The sequence below is a fragment of the Carya illinoinensis genome, chromosome 10 (assembly GCF_018687715.1).
Source record: "Carya illinoinensis cultivar Pawnee chromosome 10, C.illinoinensisPawnee_v1, whole genome shotgun sequence".
Lineage (NCBI taxonomy): Eukaryota > Viridiplantae > Streptophyta > Magnoliopsida > Fagales > Juglandaceae > Carya > Carya illinoinensis.
Genome location: NC_056761.1, coordinates 3,767,380 through 3,780,383, shown reverse-complemented (window position 1 = coordinate 3,780,383; position 13,004 = coordinate 3,767,380). Strand labels below are relative to the sequence as shown.

The following is a 13,004-nucleotide window of genomic DNA, read 5'->3' as shown; positions in this document are numbered from 1 at the left end:
AACAAAGAAGACCCTTTTCTAGGAAAAATCTATTTGTCATCTTCACATTTCACACATTATATTTATTTTAATTTTTTTTTTATTTTTTCTATAATAAATATGTAGTGTGTTGAAGATAAATAAAATAATTTAATTAGTTTAATAAGAATAAAATAAAATAAAAAATAAAAAAATAAAAAATAATATTTTAATATATAAAGTGTGTAGTGTAGGATGATGTGTAACATTTCTCTTCTCAAAGACGATAAAAAAAAACGTAGGATTTTGACCCGTTTGATTAATCACTCGGTTGAAATTTTAGAGTTACACAATTCTGGTAATGAGAAATGCTTGGTGTCCCAAAAGTGTATCGAATTTTTTTTTCTTTTTTTTCTTTTTTGTAATCAAGTAAATTTTTTTAAGTGGTGTTATGAATTTTTTAAAAATATTTAATAATATAAAAAAAGAATGAAAAAAAAAAAAGTTGCATTTGGTAAAAATTTGAGTGTTTCAATTAGGCCTGAACAACTAGCCCGCCCAACACATTTATTGACCCGACCCGTTGTGGCCCGCAACCCAGAGCCAGCCATAATGACCCGACCCGACCCGATTGGTTCGGGTCAGGTTAAATTCGCGTTTTTTTTTTTTTTTTTAATTTAATGCAGAGCCTTTCTCACTAAATATTTCCAGTTTTTCCTTTCCAGAGCCTTTCTCAATAAATATTAATCCATCCATCTACTACATTATATCTCATAGCCAATCCATAACATAAACAATAAACAATAAACATGAATATAATGTCCATATATATATATATATATATTATGATCCATAGCAAATATAAGAAATTCATTCATTCATCCACTACACTACATCCCATAGGCCATCCATAACATAAACAATAAACATGAATAGAACGTCCATATATATATTATCAATGAAAAATATTACAGTCCTTTTAAACAAATTCATGAACTATAAATAAACAGTCCTCAAACAGGAATCTTTAACAACAAATATAGAATAGACCATAAGTCTTGAGTCACTCATCATCAACATAAATAAAGCTTGATTGGGGATCAAATTCTGGAAAAAAAAGAAGAAACAACTATTATTAAATTATATAAAAAAAAAACATTATGAAAACTTCAATAAATATGAAAGAAAGAAATATGTTCATTACCTGATTCTGCCTCAAAACTTTCAGCATTGTCCAGCGAGGCACGGAGATCAATAGGTATTGGATCTTTTAACCAATTCTGAGTACAAACAAGTGCCTCAACTATTCTTGGAGATAATGAACAACGAAATGGGTCAAGCACCCGACCTCCTGCACTAAAGGCGGACTCAGAAGAAAGAGTAGAAACAAGAATGGCCATCATATCCCGTGCAACTCTTGCCAAAATAGGATACTTGATTTCATTGATCTTCCACCAATCTAAAATATCAAAATTTGGAACTCGTGCCTCACAACCATGTTCCAAGTATTGATCAATCTCTGATTTGTTCCTCAAACTACTTTCAATAAAGTGAAAGCATCAACATATATACATTCACTCGATCTTACTCCATCCATAACAATTTGAACTGAATAGAAAAAATTAAGACCATTTGATAGCATAAAGTGCAAGACTGTAAGCTCCAACACTTATGACTTCCTATCTGTTTTTCTATTTTACGTTAAAGAAAAACTCTGCAGTCTTTACTCCCATTCTATTTACTCCAATATCATTCATTATTTCCGATATCACTCCAATCCCAATTTTCTTTAACTGATTATCTACTGCAACATCCCAGTTGGCCTTACATAATAATCCAATTGGTTTTTTCAAGTTGCTCAAGGGTCTCTCTATTCTTCTTGATTGCATACTCTCTTATTGATAATTTTGGGCTGTAATAAAATTTAGTAGAAATTGCTTTGCATTCAGTAGCACCATTCTTGGATGCTCAAATCTGTTTTAAAAAATTAGAAGTTTCTTCTTAACCATATTCTGCTCATTGTATAAGCCACTAACTCAATCTTTTCAGCATTAAGCTTGTCATTAGTTTTATCCATAGTCCATGAAAATAGTTTCATTGCCCAACCACTTCTGTACTGTGCTATCAATTTCAGCACAAACATCTGAGACTGCACAACAATTCCACAAGGCATGCACAAATAACCCAACCTCTCTTTCACAAATTGGGCATAATCTATTATCAGTGATGTTCCTCTTGAAAATATTGAGTTTAGTTGGTAGAATTTCTTGGCCAGCCTTCCATAAGAAATGCTTAACCTTCCATTTCACAAACAAGCTCCAAAACACAGCCCCAATTCATAATAATCTACCAAAAATTCATAATCACAGAACCAAACAAAAACCAGCTCTAAATCACATCACCATTGGCTTCCAATACAAAACCAGAGCATCAAAACACCATGGACTTGGATTTTTTCACAAACAAGCTCCAAAACACAGCCCCAATTCATAATAATCTACCAAAAATTCATAATCACAGACCCAAACAAAAACCAGCTCTAAATCACATCACCATTGGCTTCCAATACAAAACCAGAGCATCAAAACACCATGGACTTGGATTTTTTCACAAACAAGCTCCAAAACACAGCCCCAATTCATAATAATCTACCAAAAATTCATAATCACAGACCCAAACAAAAACCAGCTCTAAATCACATCACCATTGGCTTCCAATACAAAACCAGAGCATCAAAACACCATGGACTTGGATTTTTTCACAAACAAGCTCCAAAACACAGCCCCAATTCATAATAATCTACCAAAAATTCATAATCACAGACCCAAACAAAAACCAGCTCTAAATCACATCACCATTGGCTTCCAATACAAAACCAGAGCATCAAAACACCATGGACTTGGATTTTTTCACAAACAAGCTCCAAAACACAGCCCCAATTCATAATAATCTACCAAAAATTCATAATCACAGACCCAAACTCGAAAATCAGTAAAAACCAATTAGCCAAACTCGAAAATCAGTAAAAACCAGGAACATACCTCCTTGGAGACCCACGCCGAAGCTGATATTGGAGCTGCGGTCGAAGAGAGAGAGAGAGACCCACGCAAGCGTCTGTGAGAGAGAGAGAGAGAGAGAGCGAGAGAAAGAGAGATCACGTTGGTGAGAGAGAAGTCGAGAGAGAGAGGGAGGGGGGCTAGGGTTGAAGACGAAGGAGATGGAGTCGGGACTGAGGTGTGTGAGAGAGCACGGGTTGTTCTTCAGCTGCGGTTTCGCCCGCATATCATTTCAAATGACCCGCTTCAATTATAACCCGACCTTTATCGGGTGGATTTGATCGGGTCAAGCGGGTCAAGCGGGTTATAAAAATATATGCACACCCCTAGTTTCAATGACTGTAGCAGCACTCTTTTAGTAAGAGTACTAACATGGTTACATTCATTGTCATCCCCAGGGCTGGGCGGCAGGGCTCACCAACCAGCATCCCGGTCCGACCCCTGCCTAGGATGGATTGGGCCATATGCACGCTTTTGGTTGCTAAGAGATGGAGCCTGTGCTAGGCCTTGGCCCCGGCCCGCCTTGAGTTTTCGCATGCTCGGCCAAAATTATATTCATATATATATTGAAAGATACAAATTAACAAATATAAATCGACCATAGATGCCAATTCACTTTCCGACATGGTGGGTGGGTGAATCGGGAGTTCAGGAGCCCAAACTATCCCCATGCAAGCGCGGGAGGCGAGAACACTCCAATCTGCGGGTGCTACCCATCCATAGTCATGCCTTTCTTCTTTGAGTTTTTTCCTTCTCTTGTTTCATGCTTTATATTGGGTTTGGTTGTAACTAGGGACCAATCACATGATATAAAAAACTACTGATGATCGTCGTGATATAAATCATGTATATGTGGGGCGATCGAATCTGTTAAGATTTCAGTAAAAGATCACATCTTTGTTATAAACCTTAAGATAATGAGTTTGATTTTTTAAATTGAAAGACTATGGCTTTGATGCCATGTTAAAACACAAAGTTTAGGGCCATCAATCTTAATAGTTAATTCGACTTTTCTTTGTTCTTTTTGGTAAGTGAAGTTTGCGTTAAGAAAGAGCTCTCAAGTACATTATCGTTTGGCCTCCGTTGTATTATTGTAAGAATATAAACACGTTGGGCAAAGGAAATCAAACAAATATTTATCCGAACCTCTGTTTAAAGCTTTACTTTAAACTGATATAATTTAAAGTAATTTTATCAAAAATTTTACAAAACTAAATTTATAAGCTGATATAGTTTCATTTAATATAATAACTTTATAATCTGATAATAAAAATAATTTTATAATATGACATGCTACATTAAGTCACATCAATTTTTTAATTGATTTTTTTCTAAATATTTTTTGAAAGAAAATATATCAAATTAAATAATGGGTTTTTAAGAAGTGATACTTACAAATCTCGACATCTTTAATAAATTTTGGAGTTTTTACTCGAGTTTTAAGATCTAAAATGAGGTGAAAAGTATATAAAAAGAACAAAAAACTCTGAAAACAAATCTAAATTGAGATAATATAAAATTATCTGTAAATAGTAATGAAATAGTTTATGAATAATATTCAAATAAATATGGATTAATATGTTTTATAGGATTTTGAAAAAGAATAGATAAAAAGTTAAATAAAAACATTATAAAGTCAAAATAATATTATAATGTTATTTTAATTTTAATTTTTGAAAATGTTAAATTATTTTTATATTTTATTTGGAAGTTTGGAGAAATTACAATGATTAGATAAAAAAATTGAATATTTAAAATTTGAAAGTATTTAGATGCTTAAATAGTGAGATAAGATAGAATGAATTGAAAAGATTTTGTTATCTACATTTGAAATCATGCCTTATTTATGTGGTGCACATCTTTAAAGATAAATGATATTTCTAATTATAGAGTGAGTAAATATCGTTCACTTTTTTAAAAAAATAATAATAATAAATATATATAAAATTTATATAAAAAAAAATAATTTTTTAATAATAAACTTTATTTTAAAAATAAATAAAGAACAGCTACCCAACACTACTAGCCTTACTCATTTTTTTAAATACATATATGATTCTGAAGCACTCGTGAGACCCAATCTTAAAGCTCTGGTACTGAATATATCTCAACACATTTTAACCTAATTTATTATTATTTATTATTTATTATTACTATTTATTATTTATTATTATTATTTAATATTTTATTATTATTTTTTATTTATTATTTTATTACTATTCACAATATATTTTGGACACTTATCAGTACCTAAATACAACCTAAATCATGTTCAAGTGAATCGACAAGGTGAGTTTCGTCCACTCGTCTTTTTTGGTTTCGTTTCAGAGGGGGAGCTGGTTTTCAACCGCGCACAAGACAAGCCAGCAGCTGAATCACTCCTAAACGCTCAAGTCAATAGTCGTCAAAATGCTGAGAGCTCTCACTCTCAGGCGCTCACTTCCCTCCCTCCACCCTCGCCGGCACATCAAATCCCCGGCCTCCACCTCCAGCTCCACCATCTTCGAACGCCCTCTTAAGCCCACATCCGCATGCCCATTCTCCACGACCTCCACCTCCACCGCCAGCGACGCTGAGCTCCGCAAGTACCTCGGCTACGGAGCGTTGCTCCTCTTCTGTGGCGCCGCCACCTACTACTCCTTCCCCTTCTCAGAAAACGCCAAGCACAAGAAGGCCCAGATCTTCCGATACGCCCCTTTGCCCGATGACCTTCACACTGTCTCTAACTGGAGCGGGACCCACGAGGTCCAGACCCGGATCTTCCACCAGCCAGAGAACGTCCAGCAGTTGGAGAATGTGGTCAACGAGGCCCATCAGAAGAAAACCCGCATTCGGCCGGTCGGGTCTGGCCTTTCTCCCAACGGTATCGGGCTCTCCAGGGCCGGGATGGTGAATTTGGCGCTTATGGATAGGGTTTTGGAGGTGGACAAGGAGAAGAAGACGGTGAGAGTTGAGGCTGGGATAAGGGTTCAGCAATTAGTGGATGGTATCAAAGATTATGGCCTTACGTTGCAGAATTTCGCCTCCATTAGGGAGCAGCAGATCGGTGGCATTGTGCAGGTGGGCTAGCCTCGACTTGTCTTTCTTTCTTTCTTTCTTTTCTTTTTTGGGAATTGACCATTAATTCTAATGGAATTTTCAAGAAAGAAATGTGATTTACTGTTAGATAAGCTGGAATATTAAGATAGGAATGTGTTTTGGTTATAAACCGTGGAAACTCATACCGATGTGATGCTTCATAAATCATGTGTGAATGGTCGCTCATGTGAGAATCATTGACTGTGTTGTAGCAAATGGGACAGTCTGGGAATGGGAAGTGAGGAAGAGAGCTAATTGGCATTGGCTTCATCAAAACCATTTCCAAAATTTGATAAAAAGTACATATTTTTCATAAATCCAAAACCTCTATAGCCATAAGCCCACATTGGATTAGCCATGAGATTAGTCAAAATAATAATATTACATATTTTTTTTAATAATAATATTTTTAATTTATTTTTTTTCATATTTTGCAATTACATTAACCACATGTTAATTAATAATTTAATTTGATACTTAAATTATCGTTTTCCAACTAATTTTTTTGAATAAAATATTACATTTGAAGATGAATAGTGGATCTTTAAATATGAAGAAACATTTACATTTACTGTACCTCATATCTCAAGACTCTATCATTTGGCTAATCCGATGTAGATGATTTCATCTACATTTTTTCACATTTTGAAGATGCATTGGCATTTGGCTAAGCCAATGCCAGTGCTCCAAAGAACAAAGAAGCATGTACTTTAACAGTAAGATAAGCTGTTGACATGCGGTATAAATAACTAGCTCTGGTGCCGATTGTTTACAAGTATAGATCCTGAACTTTACAATGGATTATAGCCGAAACATACTGTGATAACATTCTTTGTCATTGAAATATTGTTCAATCTTTCCTCATTTGAGAATCTACTTTTTCCAATGCTCCAACTATGAAAGTTGGAAACTTACGAGCAGTAACAATTTTTTCAGGCTCTTTAGTCGAATGGTGGCTAAGAGCCTACATCATACATGCTATTTCTCATTGTTAAACAGGGAAAAAGGTGAATCTAAGAATAAAAAGGCAGGTGAATACTGTATTTTGTTGAAAATTACTTAGTCAGCAAAGCATTCTGGTGTAATCTATGCATCCATGTTCTGTGTTGTAGTTTGGTTCAAGCTTTTTTAAATATTTATCTTTAGGTTGGTGCACATGGTACTGGTGCAAGACTGCCTCCCATTGATGAGCAGGTCATCAGCATGAAACTGGTAACTCCTGCCAAAGGAACAATAGAGGTTTCAAAAGAGAAAAATCCGGAGCTATTTTATTTAGCTCGCTGTGGTCTTGGGGCCCTTGGTGTTGTAGCTGAAGTCACCCTCCAATGTGTTGAGAGACAGGAGCTTTTGGAGCACACAACTGTGTCAAGCATGAAAGAAATCAAGAAAAACCACAAGTAATTATCATTCCCTTAATCGCATAATTTTTTTCTCTTTCTCAGATATTCATGAGCATAGTATGGTTGATGGAAATCGCTTCGAACTGGAAGCTAAATGATTGAAAAAACCTAGGAGGACACTGAATTAATAATTGGGACGATTAAGTGACTTTATGAGCATTCGGCCTTACCATGATGTATTAGAAGTTAAAATTATTGGGAGCTAGTCCCGGAAAAATAGCTTCTAATAGAAGAACCTTCTAATAATTGTGACAATCAAGTGACCTCGTGAGCATACAGCCTTGCTATGATGTATTAGAAGTTGAAATTATTGGGAGCTAGTACTGGAAAAAGCTTCTAATCAATTGGTTAAAAATAATATTATCGTGATGGCTTGTAAAATGATCTTTTGAAGTTCATCAAGGGGTTAGTCCTGCGCTACTAAACTTCTGTGGATGTGGTGCCAATACCCATACTTGTGGTGAGGTTCAGATACAATGTCTCCTTACTTCATCTTTCTATGCAGAATACTAAACCCCCCCCCCCCCCCCCCCCCCCCCCCCCCCAACCCCCCCAAAAAAGGCATCTCTCTCTCTCTCTCTCTCAATAACGTGAGTTTTTGTGTATCTGTATGCCATAATTTATATTCAAGTTTACTTATAATAAAATAAAATAAAAAAAATTATATTCAAGTGTTGAATGGTGGAAGATTTATTTTCTACTCTACAACTGGTATTCTTGATTCCTTAATTTTGCAGGAAATTGCTATCTGATAATAAGCATGTGAAATATCTATATGTTCCATATACCGACACTGTGGTGGTCGTGACATGCAATCCTATTTCTAAATGGAAAGGTCCCCCAAAGTTCAAACCCAAATATACTAACGATGAAGCCCTTCAGCATGTTCGTGAGCTCTACAGTGAGTCCCTGCAGAAATACAGGTAAAGGTGGTTTCTTCTATTGTAAAATATATACAAAGCAGACATTTTAGTTCCTCTCCCTTTTCTTTTGTAATGATCTTTTCTGCTTGCTGAGATTTATATAATCTGTAATAAATGGCCTAGAGAAAGTAGCTAAGTAGATGTGTTGGAAGAGTGATAAGGTTTTCTGGCATTGCAAGAAGAAATCAGAGTTGTTCAAAATTCTTGGTTGAATGCTTACTTGCTACCTCTTCCTGTGCATTTAGATTTTTCTTCACAACATTGTGGCAGAAACTGCTTACTTGAATTGCCACCCAATCATTCTTTGGGTTTAGGATGTAATCTAAAATGAAATCAATTTATAACTTCTCATATAGCTTACCTGGTAAGGTTGATAAGTTTTTAAGAATTCATGACAATTTTAAAACAATACACAAATGATGTAGTAAGATTGCTTTTTTAGTTTGGAAAATGATAAACCTACAATTAGTCTTCTACAACTTTTATGCAACTCTACTTAAAATGAAGGGTAGTTATGTACAATTGAAATTATTTTTTAATGAGGGGTATAATTACATTGGTTGATTTAAAATGAGTTGTAAATTAGTTATAAAAGATTTGTGAGTGTATCATTACCCTTTTAGTTTTGCTTGCTTTTCTAGGAAAAATAATGAGATAAGATTCTTGTTCAAGCTCGGCTTTATTAATATCCGATTAAACATCCAGATTACATGCCAATCACAAGCTGAATTGGATGGGCTTAGATCTCACTCCGTTGGCTCATCTGTTAAAAGAGTGCTTTACCAAAACTGTACTGCATTGTTTTGCTTCTCATTTATATCTACTACATCTACATGTTTTGTATTTTCTAGTGTTGACTAATTTATCTCAGTCAATTAATTGCGTTCATTAATTACTTGCAGAAATATTAAAGATGAATCTCCAGACAACGTTGAAACAGACGTAAGTGAGCTATCATTTACAGAGTTGAGGGATAAACTACTTGCCCTGGATCCTCTCAACAAGGACCACATCATAAAGGTCAATCAGGCTGAGGCTGAGTTCTGGAAGAAGTCAGAGGGATACAGAGTGGGATGGAGTGATGAAATATTGGGCTTTGATTGTGGTGGCCAACAATGGGTTTCTGAGACATGTTTCCCTGCAGGAACGCTAGCGAAGCCAAGCATGAAAGACCTTGAATTCATGGAAGAGTTGAAGCAGCTCATTGAGAAGGAAGAGATACCTGCACCTGCTCCAATAGAGCAGCGCTGGTCAGCTTGCAGCAGGAGTGCCATGAGTCCTGCTTCAAGTTCAGCTGAGGATGATATATTCTCATGGGTAAGTTCAATTGCAGCTTTCCTTTTTTCCCTATTTATTTTTATTTCTTTCTTGTTTTGAATATTGGCTTCATTTTTTCAAGTGTTGGGGAGATCTATTGCCAAGTAAAGATGTGTACTTGGTGTGGTTGTTAGTATATGTTGTAGTTTAGATATTTTGCTTTTCTCTGGAGCGCGGGGGGGGGGGCGGGGGGGGGGGGGGGGGGGGGGGGGGATTGTAAATTGATCTAGAATCAAATCCAATGGACGAAGAAGTATTGTTTGTCCAAATGAGGGCTCTACTTTTCTTTCTTCTGACAAAATTTACTGCATATCAAATAAACATTCTCATTGGTTGTAAAAATTTTGGGGACCTATTTAGTATAATCCTGTTTAATGGAATGTAGTGAAATTAATTATAAAGAGAAATATCCATGTGTACTTTTTTATTGTGGAACAGGTTGGTATAATCATGTACCTTCCTACAATGGATGCACGCCAAAGAAAGGAAATAACAGACGAATTCTTCCACTACCGTCATCTGACCCAGGCAAAGTTGTGGGATCATTATTCTGCTTTTGAACATTGGGCTAAGATTGAGGTACTGATTCAATCTTGAAAAACTTCTCTATCCGTGTCTTTGTAAATTTCAAGTTGTGAGAAGTCATCCCACATGATATCTTGGAATGCATTATTTTTCTGGCTTAAAATGATTTTTTAGCTTTCCGAATTTCCACACTCACCAAATTCATTTTAATCCCTCCATCTTAGTAAATTCTAATAAATCAAATCTCGTTTTTGTTTTAAAATGTATAAATTGAAAACTCTACATACGTCACTTATCTGTTTGGGAACATGTCTAGAGTTATCACAATACCCCTAAAAAATAATGTCGATACTTGATACTCATAAATAAAACAAACGCCAACTTAGAATGGTGCATATATACATAATAACTGCAAGTGCCTCATCAATCTGATTATTCACAGAATTGCACGGATTTAATCTCAGCGAACTGACTGCCAAAATATCTTTGCATTACAAGAATTTGCTTTTGTTTTTCACTTATCCGCACGTAATGCAGGTTCCAAAGGACAAAGAAGAGCTTGCAGCTCTCCAAGCAAGGCTGAGGAAGCGTTTCCCTGTTGATGCATACAATAAATCTCGAAGGGAACTGGACCCAAACGGCATCCTTTCTAATAACAAGCTGGAGAAGCTGTTCCCATTACCAGTTACCATTTGAGAAGCATCCTTTCTTGGTTAGTTATTCATCTATAAACTTGTTTTTATTAATTAATTTCCAATGCCTCTGATTTTTTCTTTCTGTTTGTCTGGCCACTGCTGCGAGGATTTTTAGCACCCATGTATTGATTGTATATTAATAAGTTAAAGTCAATAAATTCAGCCATGTATTTGTTGCTACTGAAATGTGAGATTTTTCCAATATTTTGTTTCACCACTTTCAGTAGGTATGCATTGGCCAAGTAAAATACATACATATATGCCAACATACGTGCGCATATATTGTGGTGAGACCGTGGGGACTCTCAATTATAGACATGACACAAAATATTTACCATTAAAAACGTGCCAGTTCTGCTTTGTTAAATGCTCATGGTCCTGGCCAAAGAATGAGTTATGACGTTGGTGAATTTTAAGAACCTTTATAGAATAAGGTGTTGCAAATACTGCATGTTGGAGTGAAAACAAATTCGTAGAAACCATAGGTCTATTGTGGAGCAACAAGGAACTCTTTCCTTCTGGGGTATGGCCTTTTAACCACAGTGAAAAGGAACTATTTCTTGGCAGGGGCTTGAGTAACTTGTGTAAATTGACCTCCAAAACTCCTAAAAGAAAAAAAGATTCCAAATCGTTATGTAAATTGACGATGTGTGTTGGGTAACTTGGGTCTTCATGATCTATGTCGCATCTTCTAGGTCTTATTGAACACTCTTGGTTTCTGTAGTCAAGACCTTATCGAACATAGCAAATCTAGTCTTTGCCCCACAGTTTTGCATAACTCTACTCACGAGCCTCTTCAAATGACAACCCAGATCGCATTAAATATATATATATATATAATCCTTTTGTAGATTATTGCTAGAATCCGTTTGAGATACTTTGTACGTTTAGGCCTGGTCGCGAGAGCACCAAGCTATCCAGTGGCCTCTGGGGCACAGATTTGGGCCTTGAATGTTCAAACCTATCTTAGTCGTTAGACCCCTCTAAGATTAATATTAAAAAAGAATAGTAATTAAGTAATTAATTTATATAGCATCTGATCTCCTAGTTCATGCATTACTCTATAGGATTCGTCCAAGATGGGTGTGAGTTTGGACTTAAAATTTGGCCCAAAGGCAGCTTTCAAAGAAACTAGAGATCTTTGCCCCCCGACAATGTGTTAAAATTAAGAGAGCTGAGCTACATCTCACGAATCCATCTCTCTACCTTTATATGAAATTCATGTAGCACACGCATATCAAGGAAAATAAAAACGATTTAACCATACTAAACCATTGATTGATTAATCCGATTTATTTATATTTCTTATTAATTTATGATCTTGTGGGGAGACATATAAATTTGTATTGGCAACGTACGTCGACCAACATGATGAAATTTTCGTTTCTGAAATCATTAGCGCGCATATGGACGGACTCGATCTGAACATTGCGTGATTGGGAGAAATTCTAAGGACTAAATCATGTTTATGGCGGCCATTAGATGTACATTATATATATATATATGTATGTATGTAATGTATATTATTTTACCACCTTAATTTCATATATAGTTTTATAGTATTATAACATGACTTATTTTGGGACATGCAAGACTTATTTTCCAAACATCACATTCTCAATCATTATGTCCCCCAATTTATATATTACATTTATTTCCGCAAAAAGGTTTTATATATAATTAATTAACATAAACAATATTAATATCGTTTTATTCGTTGAGACTTATTATAATAATATTCATGTTTTGGTAAAGCGAAGTCGTCTCATTCATGAGGGTAAAGAGTCAAGCTCCTAGAAACATCATGATTGATATAATGTGATCTTTGGAAAGTATTATATATATATATATATATGCGCAAGATATTTATTAGAAACATCATCATTGAGAGTGTGATCTTTAGAAAGCAAATGCATATTGCGCAAAGACTAGGAATTACATTTTTATATATTATTAATAATGCTAGTTAGCATAAATATTAATTTTGTTTTCTTTAAGCGATTCATGAAACAGTAAAGATCATGTTAGGAATCAAGAATTTCTATTGACAAT

At 35.2% G+C, this 13,004-nt stretch overlaps 1 protein-coding gene across 1 annotated transcript; it reads left to right on the top strand.

The window, feature by feature from the left end:
- The first annotated feature begins 5,288 nt into the window (after positions 1-5,288).
- Positions 5,289-11,166, top strand: LOC122279591 (L-galactono-1,4-lactone dehydrogenase, mitochondrial). The gene is made up of 6 exons (XM_043090298.1): positions 5,289-6,074; positions 7,239-7,489; positions 8,230-8,415; positions 9,318-9,732; positions 10,171-10,311; positions 10,795-11,166. The coding sequence occupies exons 1-6, from the start codon at positions 5,424-5,426 to the stop codon at positions 10,951-10,953; spliced, it is 1,803 nt and encodes a 600-aa protein (XP_042946232.1). The 5' UTR covers positions 5,289-5,423; the 3' UTR covers positions 10,954-11,166.
- Positions 11,167-13,004: the final 1,838 nt, after the last annotated feature.

What these genes read in the sequence shown, in the direction of transcription:
- LOC122279591 (XM_043090298.1), top strand. Translation starts at nt 5,424, where the DNA reads ATGCTGAGAGCTCTCACTCTCAGGCGCTCACTTCCCTCCCTCCACCCT. An exon ending in AGATCGGTGGCATTGTGCAG is followed by an intron (nt 6,075 to 7,238) that starts GTGGGCTAGCCT and finishes ATTTATCTTTAG; the next exon opens with GTTGGTGCACATGGTACTGG. An exon ending in AGGATGATATATTCTCATGG is followed by an intron (nt 9,733 to 10,170) that starts GTAAGTTCAATT and finishes ATTGTGGAACAG; the next exon opens with GTTGGTATAATCATGTACCT.